Genomic DNA, 16264 nt, shown 5'->3' with positions numbered 1-16264 from the left:
TTTATCTCAACACATGAGTTGTACCTTTGCTTTCCAGTTCTCTTCCCATTTCCACCTGGGGAAAGCAAGGGAGCAGCTGGGTGGTGCTGAGCTACCTGCTGGGGCTAAACTACAACAAATAGATATGTAAGAAACACACTGGTCACGCAACTGAGATTGGACCCTGTCTGTGCAGACTCAAAGGATACTGATTTACAGCTCTAAGAAAAAGCAGGGAGCAGTGCAGAAATGGCACGGCTACACATCTACCAATGCATTTGAAAAACACCTCCAGCTTTTTCCTGACTGCACCCTGGTGTTTCCTAGAGACAGCCAAACTCTCAAAACCACTCCAGCAGAGGACCATTTGTTTTGGAGCTCTGGGAGAAATGGCAAGCTAGGAAGTGGCAACAAGAATCAGTCTCACACATTGGCCAGTGTATTGCCCAATATGCAGCGTGTGTCCTGTTCATAGGATTTTCCCTGAAATATGTTGGTGACTGTGTTGTACAAGGACTGAAGCTCACTGAGCTTCAATAAATATTGATATAAGGATGACAAACTCAGTTTATCAGCAAAATGGAGTCAGTGTAAGCGTGTTGTGAGCTAATGTATAGTTTAGGATTACAACATATAGGAGTCACTAATTCACTCAGTAGAGGTATGGCTGCCCTACTGCAAGCACTCGGTGATTGTGTTGTCCATTGCCCATGACTGAGTGCAGTTCCACTTGGAAAGGTAATCCTGTAAATGGCTGTTACATCAGGATGGAGGGTCACATATTGTCTCTCTGCAATATTGTACTGCTGCTTCAGTCTCTAACACAGGCTCTTTGGAACCTTGGGATCAAGACTAGAACAACTGTGCAAGGTGCACTACAAACAAGCAAACAAAACCAACCACATAATCAAACAACAAACACACACACAATTTTGAGCTATCCCAAAGCAATCAAAGAAAGAGCAAGTCCCCCTAACAGAAAGGCAATGCCCTCATTCAGCATGTACCCATCTGCAGGTGGAGTGTACCTCCCAGTGCAGGATACAGTTAGAGCTATGCTGTAAATAGCATTTTGACCTGAAGAAAGGAAGTCAGCTTTCATTGACATTTGTTTACTCCTCACATTTTGATTTTCCTTTCAAAACCAGGAGACTGGGATGATAGCAGGCTGTATTCTCTGACAGACACCTATGAATGCATTTGTTGGGAGTTGTTGGTACCTTTCCCACTCAGAGTTTACAAGCCTGAAAAAAGAATCAAGATGAACCTTCCAATATAATGCAATCTACTAGCACAGCATAATATCTTGAAACCTACGAGTAACATCACAGACCTCATAAAGAGATCTTGCCAAGGGCCACAAGGAGCAGGAGGATTTTCAGAGGTGTTTCTGAACTGAAGGCTGTCACTGGTGCAGACACCGGGCACACAGCTGGTGCATCCTGTCCTGCCAGCAGCTGTTGGCATACAGAGCACGAGCCGGAGCTGTGCTACATTGCCTTGGGACCACTACCCAGCCTTGCAGTTACAGGTTCCTGGCTTCCCACTGGGAGGTGCTGGCACTGAAGCATGGGGCTTTCCAGACCAAAGGACTGCATAAGCAGTACAGGGCCGTTTTCCCCAAGGAAAGAGCATGCTGTCTGAGCAGGCTGCCTGCAAATCTTCCCTGCATTTTTAGCACAGAATCCTGCTCTGACTGGGCTTGTCATGCAGGAAGTGCCAAGGCTGACAGAGCAGACGTTTGGCTATGAGGTGTTATGCATTTGTTCCAGCACAGGGATATGCCACTCTTTGAGCTGAGAGTTGCAACTATCTGATCTAAAATCCCTTGTAGCTTTTCCCACCTCATCAAATCCTCCATCCTGAAAAATCTTTACCTCCTGAACACATCCCTTGCTCCTTCTTTCAGTTAACAGCCATTACAAGTTCAGGATAGAATTAAATAGTCTCTGCACTGGCAAAATGGCCCATCTCAGACTTGCATATGAAATGGCAGCAAAACTAGTCTAGAAAGTGATAAAATTTGAATTTTCCCTTTCTTCTCCTCCATGTGGTGGTATCTTTCCATCTTTCATGGTTTGTATTAAGAACACAGCTCTCTGTAGCCAAGTACCTACATACAGTTGAAATTTAAAAAAAGTCCATCAACCACATTATGACCCTTACCTCATGACCAAAGGCAATCAATGTATAAAACAGAGGTTTTTCCTCACTTGGTATAATATGTATTTCTTAGCACCTCAATACCTGAGAAGTTGCTGTGCCAAAGAAAGTGCACAATCACTCAGTATTATTTTCCAGGGATATGCAATAGCAAGGCTCTTCTGCTGCATCACTTTGATTGACAGAAGTCATCACACACATGCAAAGGGTATTGTGCTCAGTCACGATGGCTATAGCTTGGACTATACATATGGAGACACTTGTCTCAGAGGTCCAAAGTGATAGAGTGAGTAGCAACAACTACAAGTTGCAACATGGGAAATTCCAATAAAAAGCAAAGAAATGTGTTTCTTTGTCATGAGGGTGGTAAAAGAGGAACATAGACCCAGAGAGGTTGTGGCATCTCCATCCTTGGAGGTACTCAACACTTGACTGGATGAGGTCTCATAGAACTTTGTGAAAGTAGCTGTGCTTTCAATGGAGAATTTGACAGAACGGCCTCCAGAGATCCTTTCCAGTGTAGAGCACTAGAACTCTACTATATTTATATATTTTCAACATAGATTGCTCATACACTGTCCTCACATTTGCAGGTATTCCATGAGACTGTTGTATAGCCCAAGCCCTGACACAAGGAGCCCCACATCCCTGCTTATCAGCCATGTCACTTCCATCTTCCTTGAAGAGCATTTATGTGCCTGTCATCTGAAGCTACAGCTACACAGGAAAAGAAAGGGGCCATCCTAAAGTATAGCTAATTCCACTGAGAGACTTGGAACTCAGAAGGCACTTAAAAAATATATATATATAAATAAATAAACAAACAAAAACAACAGAACACCCTACTCAAAGCATTTGCACTTGGGGTTGTCACAGCAGATGTTACAATGTGCATTAACCCAGATATCTTCATGGAGCACATAATTGGGTATTTTTATTTTCTATATACATACTATAATATATAGATAGATATATGCATATAATCTATATTGAGCTATATGTATACTGTATATTAAAAAGAAAAGAAGGCAAGTGTGGATTTTGACTGAAACATACATGGCAATATCACATTAGAGCAGAACAATGGGCTGCTAACAGTCTGTGGTAGCTGACAAATTGAGTTGTTTCCAGTTAAGCTTTGTTACTCCACCTACTACCAGTGATGAACTAAACTGTCTATTAGGAGTTTTCTTATGTTGCCCATCAACTGGGGGTTAGTGTATACCCTGCAGCATTATGTTTTAAAACCTTTTGAAAACATGAAACATTGCTATGTGTAATATGAATACATGAGGATATTCTCATTACATAAATAGAAAACCTAACCATCACCTAGCTAAGGAATATTTTCTTTCCAAAATATTATTTTCTTCCTTTGGGAAATTCTACTTGCAATAAATAAGCACCTTTGCAGAGGCTTTAATGGGTTGCTTAAAAACAAACAAATAAAAACAAACAAACAAGAAAACCCACACACAAATCCTGAGAGAAAAGCCATGAGAAAAATTAAACATTTGTGCTGTCAAAGCATTAAAAACAAAAATACAGTGTGCTATATTTAAATTAACTTTAATAAGAAGTACAAAAAGATAATGTTAAGCAATATTTTGCATGTGATTAATAAATATTCTTCAATAGCAAGCAAAGTGACACATTCAAACATAAATCCAGTTATTTCTTTTCCATTTTAGAAAAGTAACAACTTTTTCCAGTTAAAACAAGGTCACAAATTACAGAATATTATCATCCTCTTTAATTATTTGTAACTATGAAACCTACTAAATAAGTGAACTATCACCCAGAAGATCTTATATGATGTTGATGTTCAAGGTTAAGAATACTTACATTTATCATGCAGTTTCTTAATGTGCATATTTGATTGCTGTTTAATTTTCTTTAGAATTATTGGTTCCATTCTTCCTTTTGCCATGTTTCTTGTTAATATAGTGGAAGCATGTATTTTCAAACTCCTATACATTTTCACATCTAAGTAACTCACTGAAATAAATATGTCATTCAATGCATAAATGTTTTCTGACTGCAGTCCAGCTGAGAAATTGCTAATGTCTGAATCAGACTTCACATTATTTTTACTTTTTTTTTTTTTTTTTTAATCAAGTATAACAAGATTTAGTGTAATCACTTGCATTGAAATCAAAGTGCCTTCAAATGTTTCTTAACAAAGTGACTATTCTGGAAGGTGAAAGGGTGCTGTTTAGGAACAGATTTTTTAACAGTTTATAGATACGGTGCATATGTACCGTACATGTGTATGTACACATTGTACATGTGCATTCTAATAGATGTAAAGAACTACATTGCATTCCGTGCTAATGCTAAGCTACAGTAGCCTATAAACTGACAAATTCAGCCAAAATGAACATCTATTAAAGAATATCAAAAGCAGTTGATCAAAGCATTATCTCATTCCATTCTCTATTTGCATCCATCCCCAACAGCATAGATAAATGGATGAAGTACTGAAAAACAAAACAACACTTCAACTTGTTGAAGCTCACCTCTTTGAATATCAGATGAATGAAACCACTCAGTGCAATCATTAAACACCTTGAATGCATAAATACGTGCTCCAGGCCACTTGATCAAGGGAAGAATTCAAAATGTTGTATAAGGAATATAAGTTTGAAAGCAAAATATAACTTCTAAATCATCCAACAATAAAAATATATTCATATATATTTATGTAGACACCAACACTAGAAGAAGATTATACATCATCTTGCATATTTTAAAACATCCTCCAAATTACTTTTTGTGAGTGTTATCACCCACTCCTAACTCGCAGCACTTTCACGATATTCTTAAAAGGCATTAATATGTACCAGGACTAAGACATCAAGTCTCATATTTCAGTATGAGTGTTTCTTCTTTTAAAGGCTTTTCTCTTGCGTTAAAGAACTAAACACCTCTATCCAAAGGAGAGTCCAGGTGTACTCCTAGGTGTACTGCCCTTCTGGAAAAAAAAAAACTTAATGACTTCAGTGATATAGAGGAATATCCTTAGGATCCCAAACATTTTTCCTTTAAATTCAGTGCAAGTTTCGCCCCAATCTCAGTCAAAGAGGCCAAACCCTCAAAGCTTAATCTCTTCCAGTAAGATATAATCACAGACTTCAAACATGTGCACAAGGACTCACCTAGAGAGATCTAAATCTAGAAGAAAGAAAATTAAATGAAGTAGAGGAAAACAAACTTTTAATATAATTAACGTATGTCATTCATTGAAAAAAAATTTTTGAGCCTTTAGCTTTCACTACTGAAGTTCTAAAGTGATGAAGCAACTTGTGGATCCTCAGAAGGCTAGAATTAACATTTGGATTCCTAACAGCAAAATTAAACATTCTGATTGGTAGGAAGTTTGGGTTATCTACAGAAATGAAGCAGCAGAAGTTCGCCTTGAGTAGAAAAAAACTACAAAACAAGGTAATGGTAAAGGGATACTTAAAGTTACACTGCAAATTGACAGCCTTCTACCAGAAGATACACTGTCATTGGGAAGGGGTGAAAGGAATCCAAAAACTCTTCTTTCTAAAGAACTACTCCCTTTTTTGGAGGCTGGAGAGTGACATGACTTTAAATTCATTTATTTTAATGTTTCAAAGTCAAATTATACCATACTCAGAGATTCTATTTAGATTTGTTTAAACACTTGTATATTTATCATGCTCTGTTGTTGTTGTTTGATTTGTTTTGCTTTTATTTTTGTTTTTGTTTTGGTGAAGCTATTTAACTTTCTTGGCTCATTTTTGAATGTTTTCTTACTCTGTTTCAAAACTCATTGCATTACTTATCTAAACTTTAACATTGCATGTTTGCACACAATGGGCCATAGACTGATGATCTCTTCATATCCATACTGAAATTCTCTTTCATGCATTTTTTTTAGGAATGGAAATATTCAGAAGCATAGTCTTTTATCTATTTTGTAAAAGGCCAAAGCAAAAACTTGTGCACCACTAAGCTTTCAGAATAGGAATGAGAGGTATGGAGGATGGATGATGACCATGTGCATAACTGAAAGTCACAGCTCTTAAGAAAACAAAACCTGGAAATAAAAAATTTCTGCTCTATTCCTGAAGTTTTTTTCCTCCTTCTGCCTTAGATGGCAGAAATGACACAAAGCATACAACATTTTGCATGGTTTTCATAAAGCTGTCAGCAGAAGCTTCTCACTTTCAAAGGCACAAATCATTTCCCTCAAATTCAGTGGAATTATACAAGAAGTATTCCAATTTCACACGCTCTAAAAGTTACTTTACCACAACTCCCATAATGAAAGCTCAGAACTGAACCCAAAACAAAAATACACATTACCTCCTTCAATGGCTTCTTCATCAATAATTTTGCAATTCACAGGCACAGTTACACAGACATTTTATTCTCTTTACCCTTTTCCTCCCCAGTATATTCATAAGGTCATTTTGTAATATTCCTGTTTGGTGTCTAATGAAGCTCTTTCCTGCTCTCCTGTAACAATACAGGCAGACTATCCCCTTAATTTAGCATAACTATAGTAGTATGAGTAGTGTCCCAAGCTAAAGCTCCTACCTACCGTAATTTTTAAGATGCTCAGTAATGCAGCAGTTATTATTTGATTTACCCACATACAGAAAGTGAAGTTAATTTAATTGCCTACAACATAATCGAAAATTTTGGAAACCCGTTTTAAAAGCAATATCTTAAGAAGTCTCCAGCAGACAACCCTGGCTGATAAACCCTGCTGATTTCTATATTCTTCCCATGCTGATTTATAAATTACTGTTAAATTACTGACCACATGCATCCAGAATTACATGTTCCAGTACTACACTGGAAACCTATTTCATCAACTTTGTTCTGAATTACAATAACTTCAATCCGTGTTTACTACAGTGTTGTATCATTGCATTTATTCTATTTTTTTCTTAAGTCACATAGAATATGACGTGACACCCTGCAAGAATAGAAAAAATAAATTAATTATTATGTCAACCAAAAATTTCACAGGTAGATTCCATGTGTAAATCCCTAATAGTGAGATAACTTGTATTTGTTCGTTCATGCTCTATCTTTGTTTTAAGTGTTTAATATCAGCAAGTCTTACCCAAAATAAAAGAAATTTTTGCTTGGCACATACATTTCTGAGACAAGCATTAAAATCCCAGACAGAGTAGCCATACTGCTAAATGGAAAGAAGGCCTAACTATAGTATTTTAGTGTTCCTTGCATGATGCTTGTGTTCACTTTAATGTTTACATTCAAATTCACTTATCCAGTTGTTAGTCTTAAAAATTTGCAATTTATGTGTAGCCAGTTTACTTATTTTAGATATTTTGGTAGTGAATAATAAAGCAGACTCCTAATTCCCACAGGAGTTTGCTTTAATGCAGACCAACTGAACTAGATTTAAAAGTAAACCTTTTCTGTAGTGTATACACTCTAAAACCTTGCTGATGCCCACAGGAACTGAATGGAGATACTTAACATGATTAACTTTTACAGAGTGAATTTATAGTAATAAATAATAGTATAATAGGCATAATAGTATGCTTATTTTTCTATATTAGTGTGTGAAAAATATATCTTTAGCATGTGATAAGCACCCATTCTTTTGTTCGATTGTCTCTATGCATAATACAAGCATAGAGAAAATGGTCAGTGAACAAAAAAATAATTGTACCCAATAAAAGTAGTAGCAGCAGAGCTGACTCACATGAAACAGCATCAGGCTTCTTGTGCAAACTGAAGATACGCTTTTTGCATGCAGTTGAAAATTACACAGATGTTATCTACCAGAGAAAAGAAGAGTACTTGCTGGAGAAGAAGACTTGTACAGTTATAAAACATTCAGAGTACCCATTCTTAGATAAGGATGTAAAATCTTTCCTCATTGTTATCCAACATGCCTCCAAGAACACTCATGTTTGTAGTGGGGAGAGTTCTGACTACACGGTGTCATCTGTGGAGTAATGCACAACATTATTTAAATACTGTGAAGTGTTGGGAGTATCTGCGACGTGGCCAAGGGTGAAACACAAACCTCTCTTTCTCATCCCCGAGTTCTATGTGGTTCAGAGTCCCTAAATCTTGCTGATGTGAACTGAAGGTAAGAACTCTCACTAGGTCACAGACCTCAGCTACAGAAAACATAATCAAGCTACTTAAGTCCAAGAGCAGTTAAGCATGGGCCTCCATTAAACTATACAGTCAGAGCCCTTTGCCAAAAACAGAGTTAAATGTGAAGGGATTTTTCTACAGTTCTAATATTTACAATTATTTGTACATATGTACATATTTATATATTTATTCATACCTGGACAATGTGACATTAAAGGGAAAATTTTAAATTTACAAATGAAACATTTTTAAAATGTGTAATTATACCATGAAAAAAAACTTTTTTTTTTTTTTTATTGCTTGCCTTCCAGCCTTATGCTCATAATCACACTATTGCACACATCTCCATATTACATGGAAGATCTACATTTATATATAAATATATATGAAAATAAGGATATTTTTATTTTAATGTTCTAAGTAAAGTGCTCGTTTTTTAACTACTGTTGATGAGAAAGGTTTAATCTGAGAGTTTAATTAGAGGGACTTAAAGGGATACACACCTTGTCCATGCTTCTCCCTTTATTTTGCTGACTTATTTTGTCGATGCCAACTCTGTCTTAACTATTAATTCTGTTCTTAAAATGCATTTGTGACCTTGACATCTATACTGTCACACAAAGTACAAAACAGAATCACATTAAAAGCAAAGAAAATGCAAGAAAATAAAACAGCAAATGAAAGCAGTTTCTCTTTGTTGATTTTAGCACATTGCCATGTCTTAAGATACTCTTTTATTTGATTTTAGAAATATTTGTACAACTTTGTTAAACTCTGAACATACCTATTTTATGCACTATACTCAAATACTGTACAAAACTGCAATAAATGACACTATACGACTACATATGTCTCTACTAGAAGACATCATCATAAAGGTGTATCTTTTTTTAAAGATCAACTAATAACTGCTAATGTATGTGTGAATCAAAATATTTTTGATTGGCCACATATACTAAAATCTAAATACAGTACACAGTTATTACTTATGTCATCATTTACCAGGCCTTTAGGGGCATAAAGAATGTTTGCAAAGGCTTAGAAGGAAAAAAAATTTAGTGATCAGTATTAAATGTTCATATAAAATTGCAAATGGCAGCTCCAATTTTATCATAATCGTATATATGAAATACAATTGATACCTACTGATGATGCATGACCTTTTATTAAAAAAATAACATTCAAATCTTAGCAAAACCATTTCTAGTATACAAAGTTGTTGGAAATTTATGTCAGCGAAATGTAAAGTTGCAATTTACAAAAGCAGCAGTAAATTTTATTCATATGGACAATTTCCTGAACTTAAATCATGAATTCTTGTTTCCTTTGAAAAATATGCTTTCTGGGACAAATACAGGTAAATCTTTCAATGGCAGGTTTTAGCATATCACTAAGCAAGGAAAAGAGTATATTATATTACTGATAAACTTAATCCCCAAAAATTTGAGTGCTTTTATGAACCCAACAATAATGTAATTAAGAACAAAGTCAAGAAGCAGAAAAATCCAACTTTGCTGAACCAGACAACCTGGTTTAGCAACATCACATAAAGAAAACCGTGAAAAGAATATAAGTGGAAGTTGCCTGATATTAGAAATTTGATTAACACCTACTTTTCCCTGAAATCAATTGGAATAGTTTATTAACAACTTCGAACAGGACAGAAGTAAGAAACTTGTGGCTTTTGCCATATAGTAGTAGCCTTTACTACCTCTTCAGCCTAACTAGTATCCAGAATGATTGTGAACAATAGAACTGTATGACCTCCGTACTCTTATGTACATGGGTACCGCTATTGTATGAAACAATTACACCCTTTTTAAAAAAATCACTTTTCTAAATGACAGTTTCTTTCATTAAAGTAGAATTAGTTACTTTATAGAAAAATATCTTAACTTTAAATTAAAAAAATACTGTTCCTAAATAATTAAGTAGGATCATATCTTCATTTCACTGTATGGAGAGAATATAATTCTGTATATTTGAATCCTAGTTTAACAGAACTCCCCTGGGTATAACTTTTAAAGAGCTGGCTATATTTGCCATGGGTGGTATCTGTTTACAGACCCATGAATTAACACTGTGTCCCTCCTTTGGAGATACACAGATAAGACATCTATATACACTCTGTACATAATGGTTCACAGATTAGCAGTTATTAGTCGTACTGTACATAGCAAACAACCTATCTGATTAGAATGATGTTTTAAGTCCTCAGTGCAATTCAGCTTTTAGGTTGATGGCGCAAAGCCAAGTAAGACAGGCTCCCTGTTTAAATATGTAGCCCAATACACTAAATTAAAAGTACCAAATAAGACAGGAAACACTATTCTAGACATTCTGTCAATTTTGCTAACACTGTTGAATGTCTTCTTCGCTTCCTGTGGCTTCGCTTCTGGTTTTGCCTTGTTGGGTTCTGCCGTTGTAGCACTCTTGGAGATGGTCGGCAGCACTGAGTCCTTGGTAATATTTGGAGCATAGTTGGCAACAGCTACTGCATAGGCATTGTTTTTCTTAATGACAGATGCTTTTTCTTTTTTCTGTTGGAAACAGCATGAAGTTAAATATTTAATGTGTATTTGTTGTATCAGACTTAATAAAACAACATTTCAAATGTGAAATAAACAAGTGAGTATGTTGAAATAAGTGCCAGGAATACCATAATGATCAATTCAAATATGAAGAAACATGCTTGCAGTTTATCCAAAAAGAAGGTATAGGTAACATAAGAATGTTCTAAACACATAGACACTGTCCATCAAAAGCCCTGCTGAAGTTATATGATTAAAGGTCTGTTACTGTGTTTGTAAGAATAACTGGAAAAGTATCCGTCTTACTCTGTTTTGTTTCTAACTCCTTACAACAGAATTACAAGATCTTTAAAGTGTTCTCAGTTAAGAGGACTAGAAGGATCTTCTGATTTAAAACATCATCTATTTTTTAGTAATAGCCAATTTTATCAAAACAGTTTATTATAGCTGATTGGAAATCAGACTGTTTCCTTAGGACTTACCTTATCATTCACTACACTTTTTCCATCCCAGGCCCATCCTCGTTTTGTGAAATAATTTACAGTTGCAAATTCAATTAATGCAGAGAATACAAATGCATAACAAACAGCGATAAACCAATCCATAGCTGTTGCATATGCTACTTTGGGGAGTGAATTTCGAGCACTGATGCTCAGTGTTGTCATTGTCAACACAGTTGTTACTCCTGTAGGGGGATAAAAAAAAAACAGAACATCAACAATTTTACTTGGATTTTGAATGTTAACAAAATGCAAAGCAAAAATTATGATGGTATGTTTTTGAAACAAAATGGAAAATATTGCCTGTCTAATGTGGTGACTTATTAAAGGCTGCATCTGGAGTTTCCTTTGAAGTATTTTAGTTCAACTTCATTGTCTAAAAGTCACTTTTTTAATCATCTGAAGATTTTATTTACAGATCTTTTTATTTACACATAAACACTCTTTTATTCTTTTATTTATTTATTTATTTATTGGCTATCAGGATATGTAAGGGAGAAAATTAACAATTCTTTAATGAAATGTTGTCTTTCCACTACATCCTAACCATACAGGTATAGATTCTTACTTAAGGTTGAAGACAGCTGCCTACCACACATCTTTGGTGGCTGGCTTCTGGCTTCATTGCAGTGGCTACAGGTCTGACATTTTTCCTGACAGTATCACACAACTTGACCATTTTTTATTAAAAATAATGATTTCTTTTTTTCTTTTTTTCTGCCAGTACCTTTCTCACTAACCATCCAGCAACCTACTTGAAAATGTAAACAGGTTTACTTTTCATTCAGGTAACATGGATTTTTTTCTAGATTATTATATTGATTTGAAATGGTCAGATTATTATACAATACATACATCACATGTATATGACCTGTCAGAAAATAAGACTTGATAATCCAAGAAGACTGTTCTTTACTGTGGCAGTTATTAAAAGCATTTTACAGTGCTTAATGAAAACTAAGAAGCCAGAAATTATAATACAAAAAAAAAAAGGAAGAAAGAAAGAGAATATTTTTCTGAATCAGTTTTAGCAAGTAGAAACCCACAGATAGACATGCAATCTCCATTCCTTAAGCAAATCAGTTCTTACATCCCCGGCTCAATCACACTTAGACAAACTAAACTATTCCTTTTGTGGCACCTGCTAAATATGTCTCCAGAATGAAAAGCAATACAAAGTGATATACTTATCATAGATCAGCAAACCTACATTTCATTGACAGGCAAAGGAGCTTCTACAGCAGAAATATTAGTAACAGCAGATCATAGCTTCAGCAAGTACAAACTCATAAAATTGTTGTAATAGGATTCCCAAGACAGAGAAAAGTTGCTCTCTCTAAATCAGATCCTCCACTGTTAGCAATCTGTTACCTAGGTTCTGCATGATCAACCTAGCTCTTTTTTTTTTTTTTTCTACTACAGGAGAAGCATTTTTAACCACTGTGGGAAATGGAAAAGAACTGGCAATTACACCTACTCAGTCCTCTTCAGACTTTGCAATTTCCATTCCTTCTATAAAGAATCATCCTGCGGTACACAGGATGACGGAGCAAACCTAAGTGGACTCAGCCTCAGTGCTGAAATGGTGAAATGTTTCCAAAGGCCATGCTTCCAAATGGAAAACAAGGCACAGAAGCATCCTACTGATTTATGCAGTGTCCACACACCTAAGCAAACATAATTCACTAATTGCTATTTTTCAGCCTCCATATATGAAAGAAGAAGATTTGATCTGGAATCAGCTGTTACATTGTTATGATCTAAAAACCTATACAATAACAAGGAAGCAGCTATAACATTGTATTGTATGAAAACGTGTAGACAAAGTATTTCTGAAAAACTTATCATCTTCTTACACTTACATAATATATGGCTTAATTATTTCCCATACCTCAGAGGAAAATGCAGTCTATCTTACATTTAAAATTATCACATGCAAATTTTAACACAGGTACTGAGACGCTCATAAATCAATTTAATTACACAGAAGTATCAGTGAAGTGATTGTTTCTCAGAGATAAGGTGACCTTATCCATATATATATATACAGTTGCTAAGGTACTGTTCTAAGTCCTGCCCTTTAGAATAAACTAAGCTTCTTGATGTTCCATTGGCTTCTTTAGAAACCTAATTTAAGATTAACTGCTCACCTTTTCTAGTCTCAATTAAAACACCATGAATTTACATCTTGTGTCTTGCTACCAGTTGACAATTTCTCTAAAAATTTTAGCAAGCCATGCTACTTTGTCACTCAAATGCTAATCAAACAGCACATTGTCAGACAGTTGCCAATGTATCTTTCATGTATTCCTTCATTCTATAAATTCAATGATGGTCAAGCTATTGCATTAATTTAACCTCAACTGAGCAGAAAAAAATGGGCAGAAAATTTAGTCTGTGATGCCTGTCATCTTAGGAATCTCCAGCATTTTTGCATTTCCCGTTATTTTTTTCAAAAGACAGATTATTTTGCATACTATAGCTAATTTCAAAAAGCAATATTGTCAAGTCATCTTTAAGAAAAAGAACTGAATGGAAAAAACTTGCCTCATTGTGACAGCTTAACCTGAGAAGACTGAAAAATTATTAATATAGAGGAATATGGTCAACTTGTTGTAAAATAAAATCCATTTATTTCACAGAGATTAATTTAAAACCCCACAAAACCCATACACTGACCAGATTAAAAAAAAAAAAATCCCCACTACATTATCTAATTCATAACACCAATGAACTAAAATCGTAATAAATCAGTAAATAAACTGTCCTCTTACAATAAGCGGTAGTCAGAATATTAGAGGAAAACAGTCTTCTACCTTAAATCATATACTACTCTGAACAGCCTAAATAATTTCACAGTTTATGTAAAGACTGCATGTTATCTCACTATGGTGAAGAAACACCAAAGTTTACATACAGGTCAAGAACTATCTTCTACAGCTCAGCATCCAGCAGATGTGGCACTGAATGGGTGTCAGAAAGACAAGGACAACATTATGTTGTAAGCAGCAACAAGCAGTCATCAGTTTGTCTTTAAAAAGTGTCCAGAAAAGAAACCTTTAATAGATCCTTTTGATAATATTTCATTTCCCTGAAGAGGACCAAGCATTTTATACCTGACGGTAAATATACCACAACATGATTACAACTTTTCTTCTCAACAATGTGTACGCCTGTAAAAGATTAATATCTTCTAGCACTATGGGTTTATCCATTCAGGATGAGATTAGAACTATTTGATTGCCTAGGATTTATGGTACAGCTTTTGAAACTTCATCTGCTCACTGAAGAGATGATATCCATCTACTGGGCTGTAAAATTCAACACCTTTCACTGGCACTAAATTTACATATATGAAAAATACCATCTCTGCCATATTTTGATGCCAGGATACGTGGATACCATTCAAGATGTGTTTAAAGGTAGGCAGACACCTTTCAGCAATGTCTCGTACTCAGCAGTACAGAGCACAGCCACACAACAGCTGAAGAGTGAAACTGAAAAACTGAAAACATGTAACTAAAAACACATAATGGAATTAAGGGAGCTGGCACATGCATACTGAAGTTAAAGTCTGTCGTGGTGACTAGGTTTATGCCCATGACGAAAGTCAGCCTATTCCTTCAGAGGGACAAGTTCTTTCATATCCTAATATTATGTCCTGTGTATCAACTGATTTTTCTAATTTTAACAGATTTAGTAGTCTAAATCACATCCTAACCTTATTGTGTTTGAATGCGGACATCTTTGAAAATGAAGGCAATAGGCCTAACTAACAAATTACCAAAGGACATTTCTGTAACAAAAGAAATACTTCAGCTTTGCAAACAAATTGTATTAAATCCTATAGTCGTATATATAGTTCTATAATATGCTGCTCTTTCCACAACTTTTATCTTTTCATCACAACACTTTGCAAAGATATACACAACTGTTGAAGAACATACCACAGAAGGATTAAGAAATGAATTATTTTTTATTAAGGAGATAATTCCATTGTTCTACTATTCCATTTTTTTAACAGTAATTGTAAATGTTGATAGGTAATTAAATCACTCAATCTGGTACAAAAACTGAATAGATTAATAAACATGAATATAGAAGAAAGTAAAGACTCTTGTCCTTTTACAGAAACACAGATTACTGCTTAATCTTACTACTCCAAGTGTAACAGTCCAAAGGCCTAAACAAAAGTAGATAACCTCTGGAGGTAGTGTAATTTTAAAGCATTATGTCATTTGGCTACACACCATACTGTGTAAATGTATATATATATACTACTTCAGAATACAATACAAACAGAGTGTATGTTGATTCTGCCTAGACACAGGCTGGCAAATCTGAATGACCATCAAGAGAAAGATTGCAGAAAATAGCTCAAGTGCCCTGTCTACCCTTCCTACTAAAGGAACAACTCAAAAGGCCAGAAGCCTTTTTAAATAGCATGAAAGGACAAGAATCACAGCATTATCTATTTACAGAGAAGTTGCATTCAGCCAGTGGGTTAAGCTATGTATACACATATAGTAAAGCTGGTGCACATGTTATTTCACTGTATCAATACTGAGCAATGGAACAGAGATCTCCAACAGGCCAAGCCAATTCCCAAAGCTGAATGGCAAGTGCTATGTACCCCAGCTTCCATACTGCTCTCATGTGACTACACTGTCATTGGCACATGGGCTAGAGTTTTGGCACAGCAATGAGCTGGGAAGACATTAGTTTGTTGGCAGCCAGCTCAGCCTCTAACCAAGTGGTACAGTTTAGCAGGTGTGCTTGCCCACTGCGTACCACTAGAATATTATGCTTACAGTTAACAAAAATCCATAATTAAGAAATTATAGCATGCAGGTTCAGAATTGTGGGATAACTCTAAGGGCACAAAAGGAAGTGCAGCCTATGAAAGAAATAAATAAAGACAGATGAGATTTATTTTTTTCCAACAAAATAGGAAAAAGAAACTTTGTACATACA

The 16264-nt window shown here is 35.3% G+C and overlaps 1 protein-coding gene across 1 annotated transcript in view; it reads right to left on the bottom strand.

Annotated features, from left to right (window-relative positions):
• Positions 1–8982: 8982 nt before the first annotated feature.
• GABRA2 (gamma-aminobutyric acid type A receptor subunit alpha2) overlaps positions 8983–16264 on the bottom strand; it is a 56172-nt gene continuing 48890 nt past the window's right edge. The window contains exons 8-9 of the mRNA XM_035553492.2: positions 11273–11475; positions 8983–10799 (exon numbers count right to left, since the gene is read on the bottom strand). Coding sequence (XP_035409385.1) covers positions 10491–10799; positions 11273–11475 — 512 coding nt within the window. The 3' untranslated portion in view covers positions 8983–10490. The remainder of the gene's footprint in view (positions 10800–11272; positions 11476–16264) is intronic.

This window comes from Cygnus atratus, chromosome 4, assembly GCF_013377495.2.
Source record: "Cygnus atratus isolate AKBS03 ecotype Queensland, Australia chromosome 4, CAtr_DNAZoo_HiC_assembly, whole genome shotgun sequence".
Lineage (NCBI taxonomy): Eukaryota > Metazoa > Chordata > Aves > Anseriformes > Anatidae > Cygnus > Cygnus atratus.
Note: the sequence above shows the minus strand (reverse complement) of the source record. Positions and strands in the feature narration are given on the sequence as shown.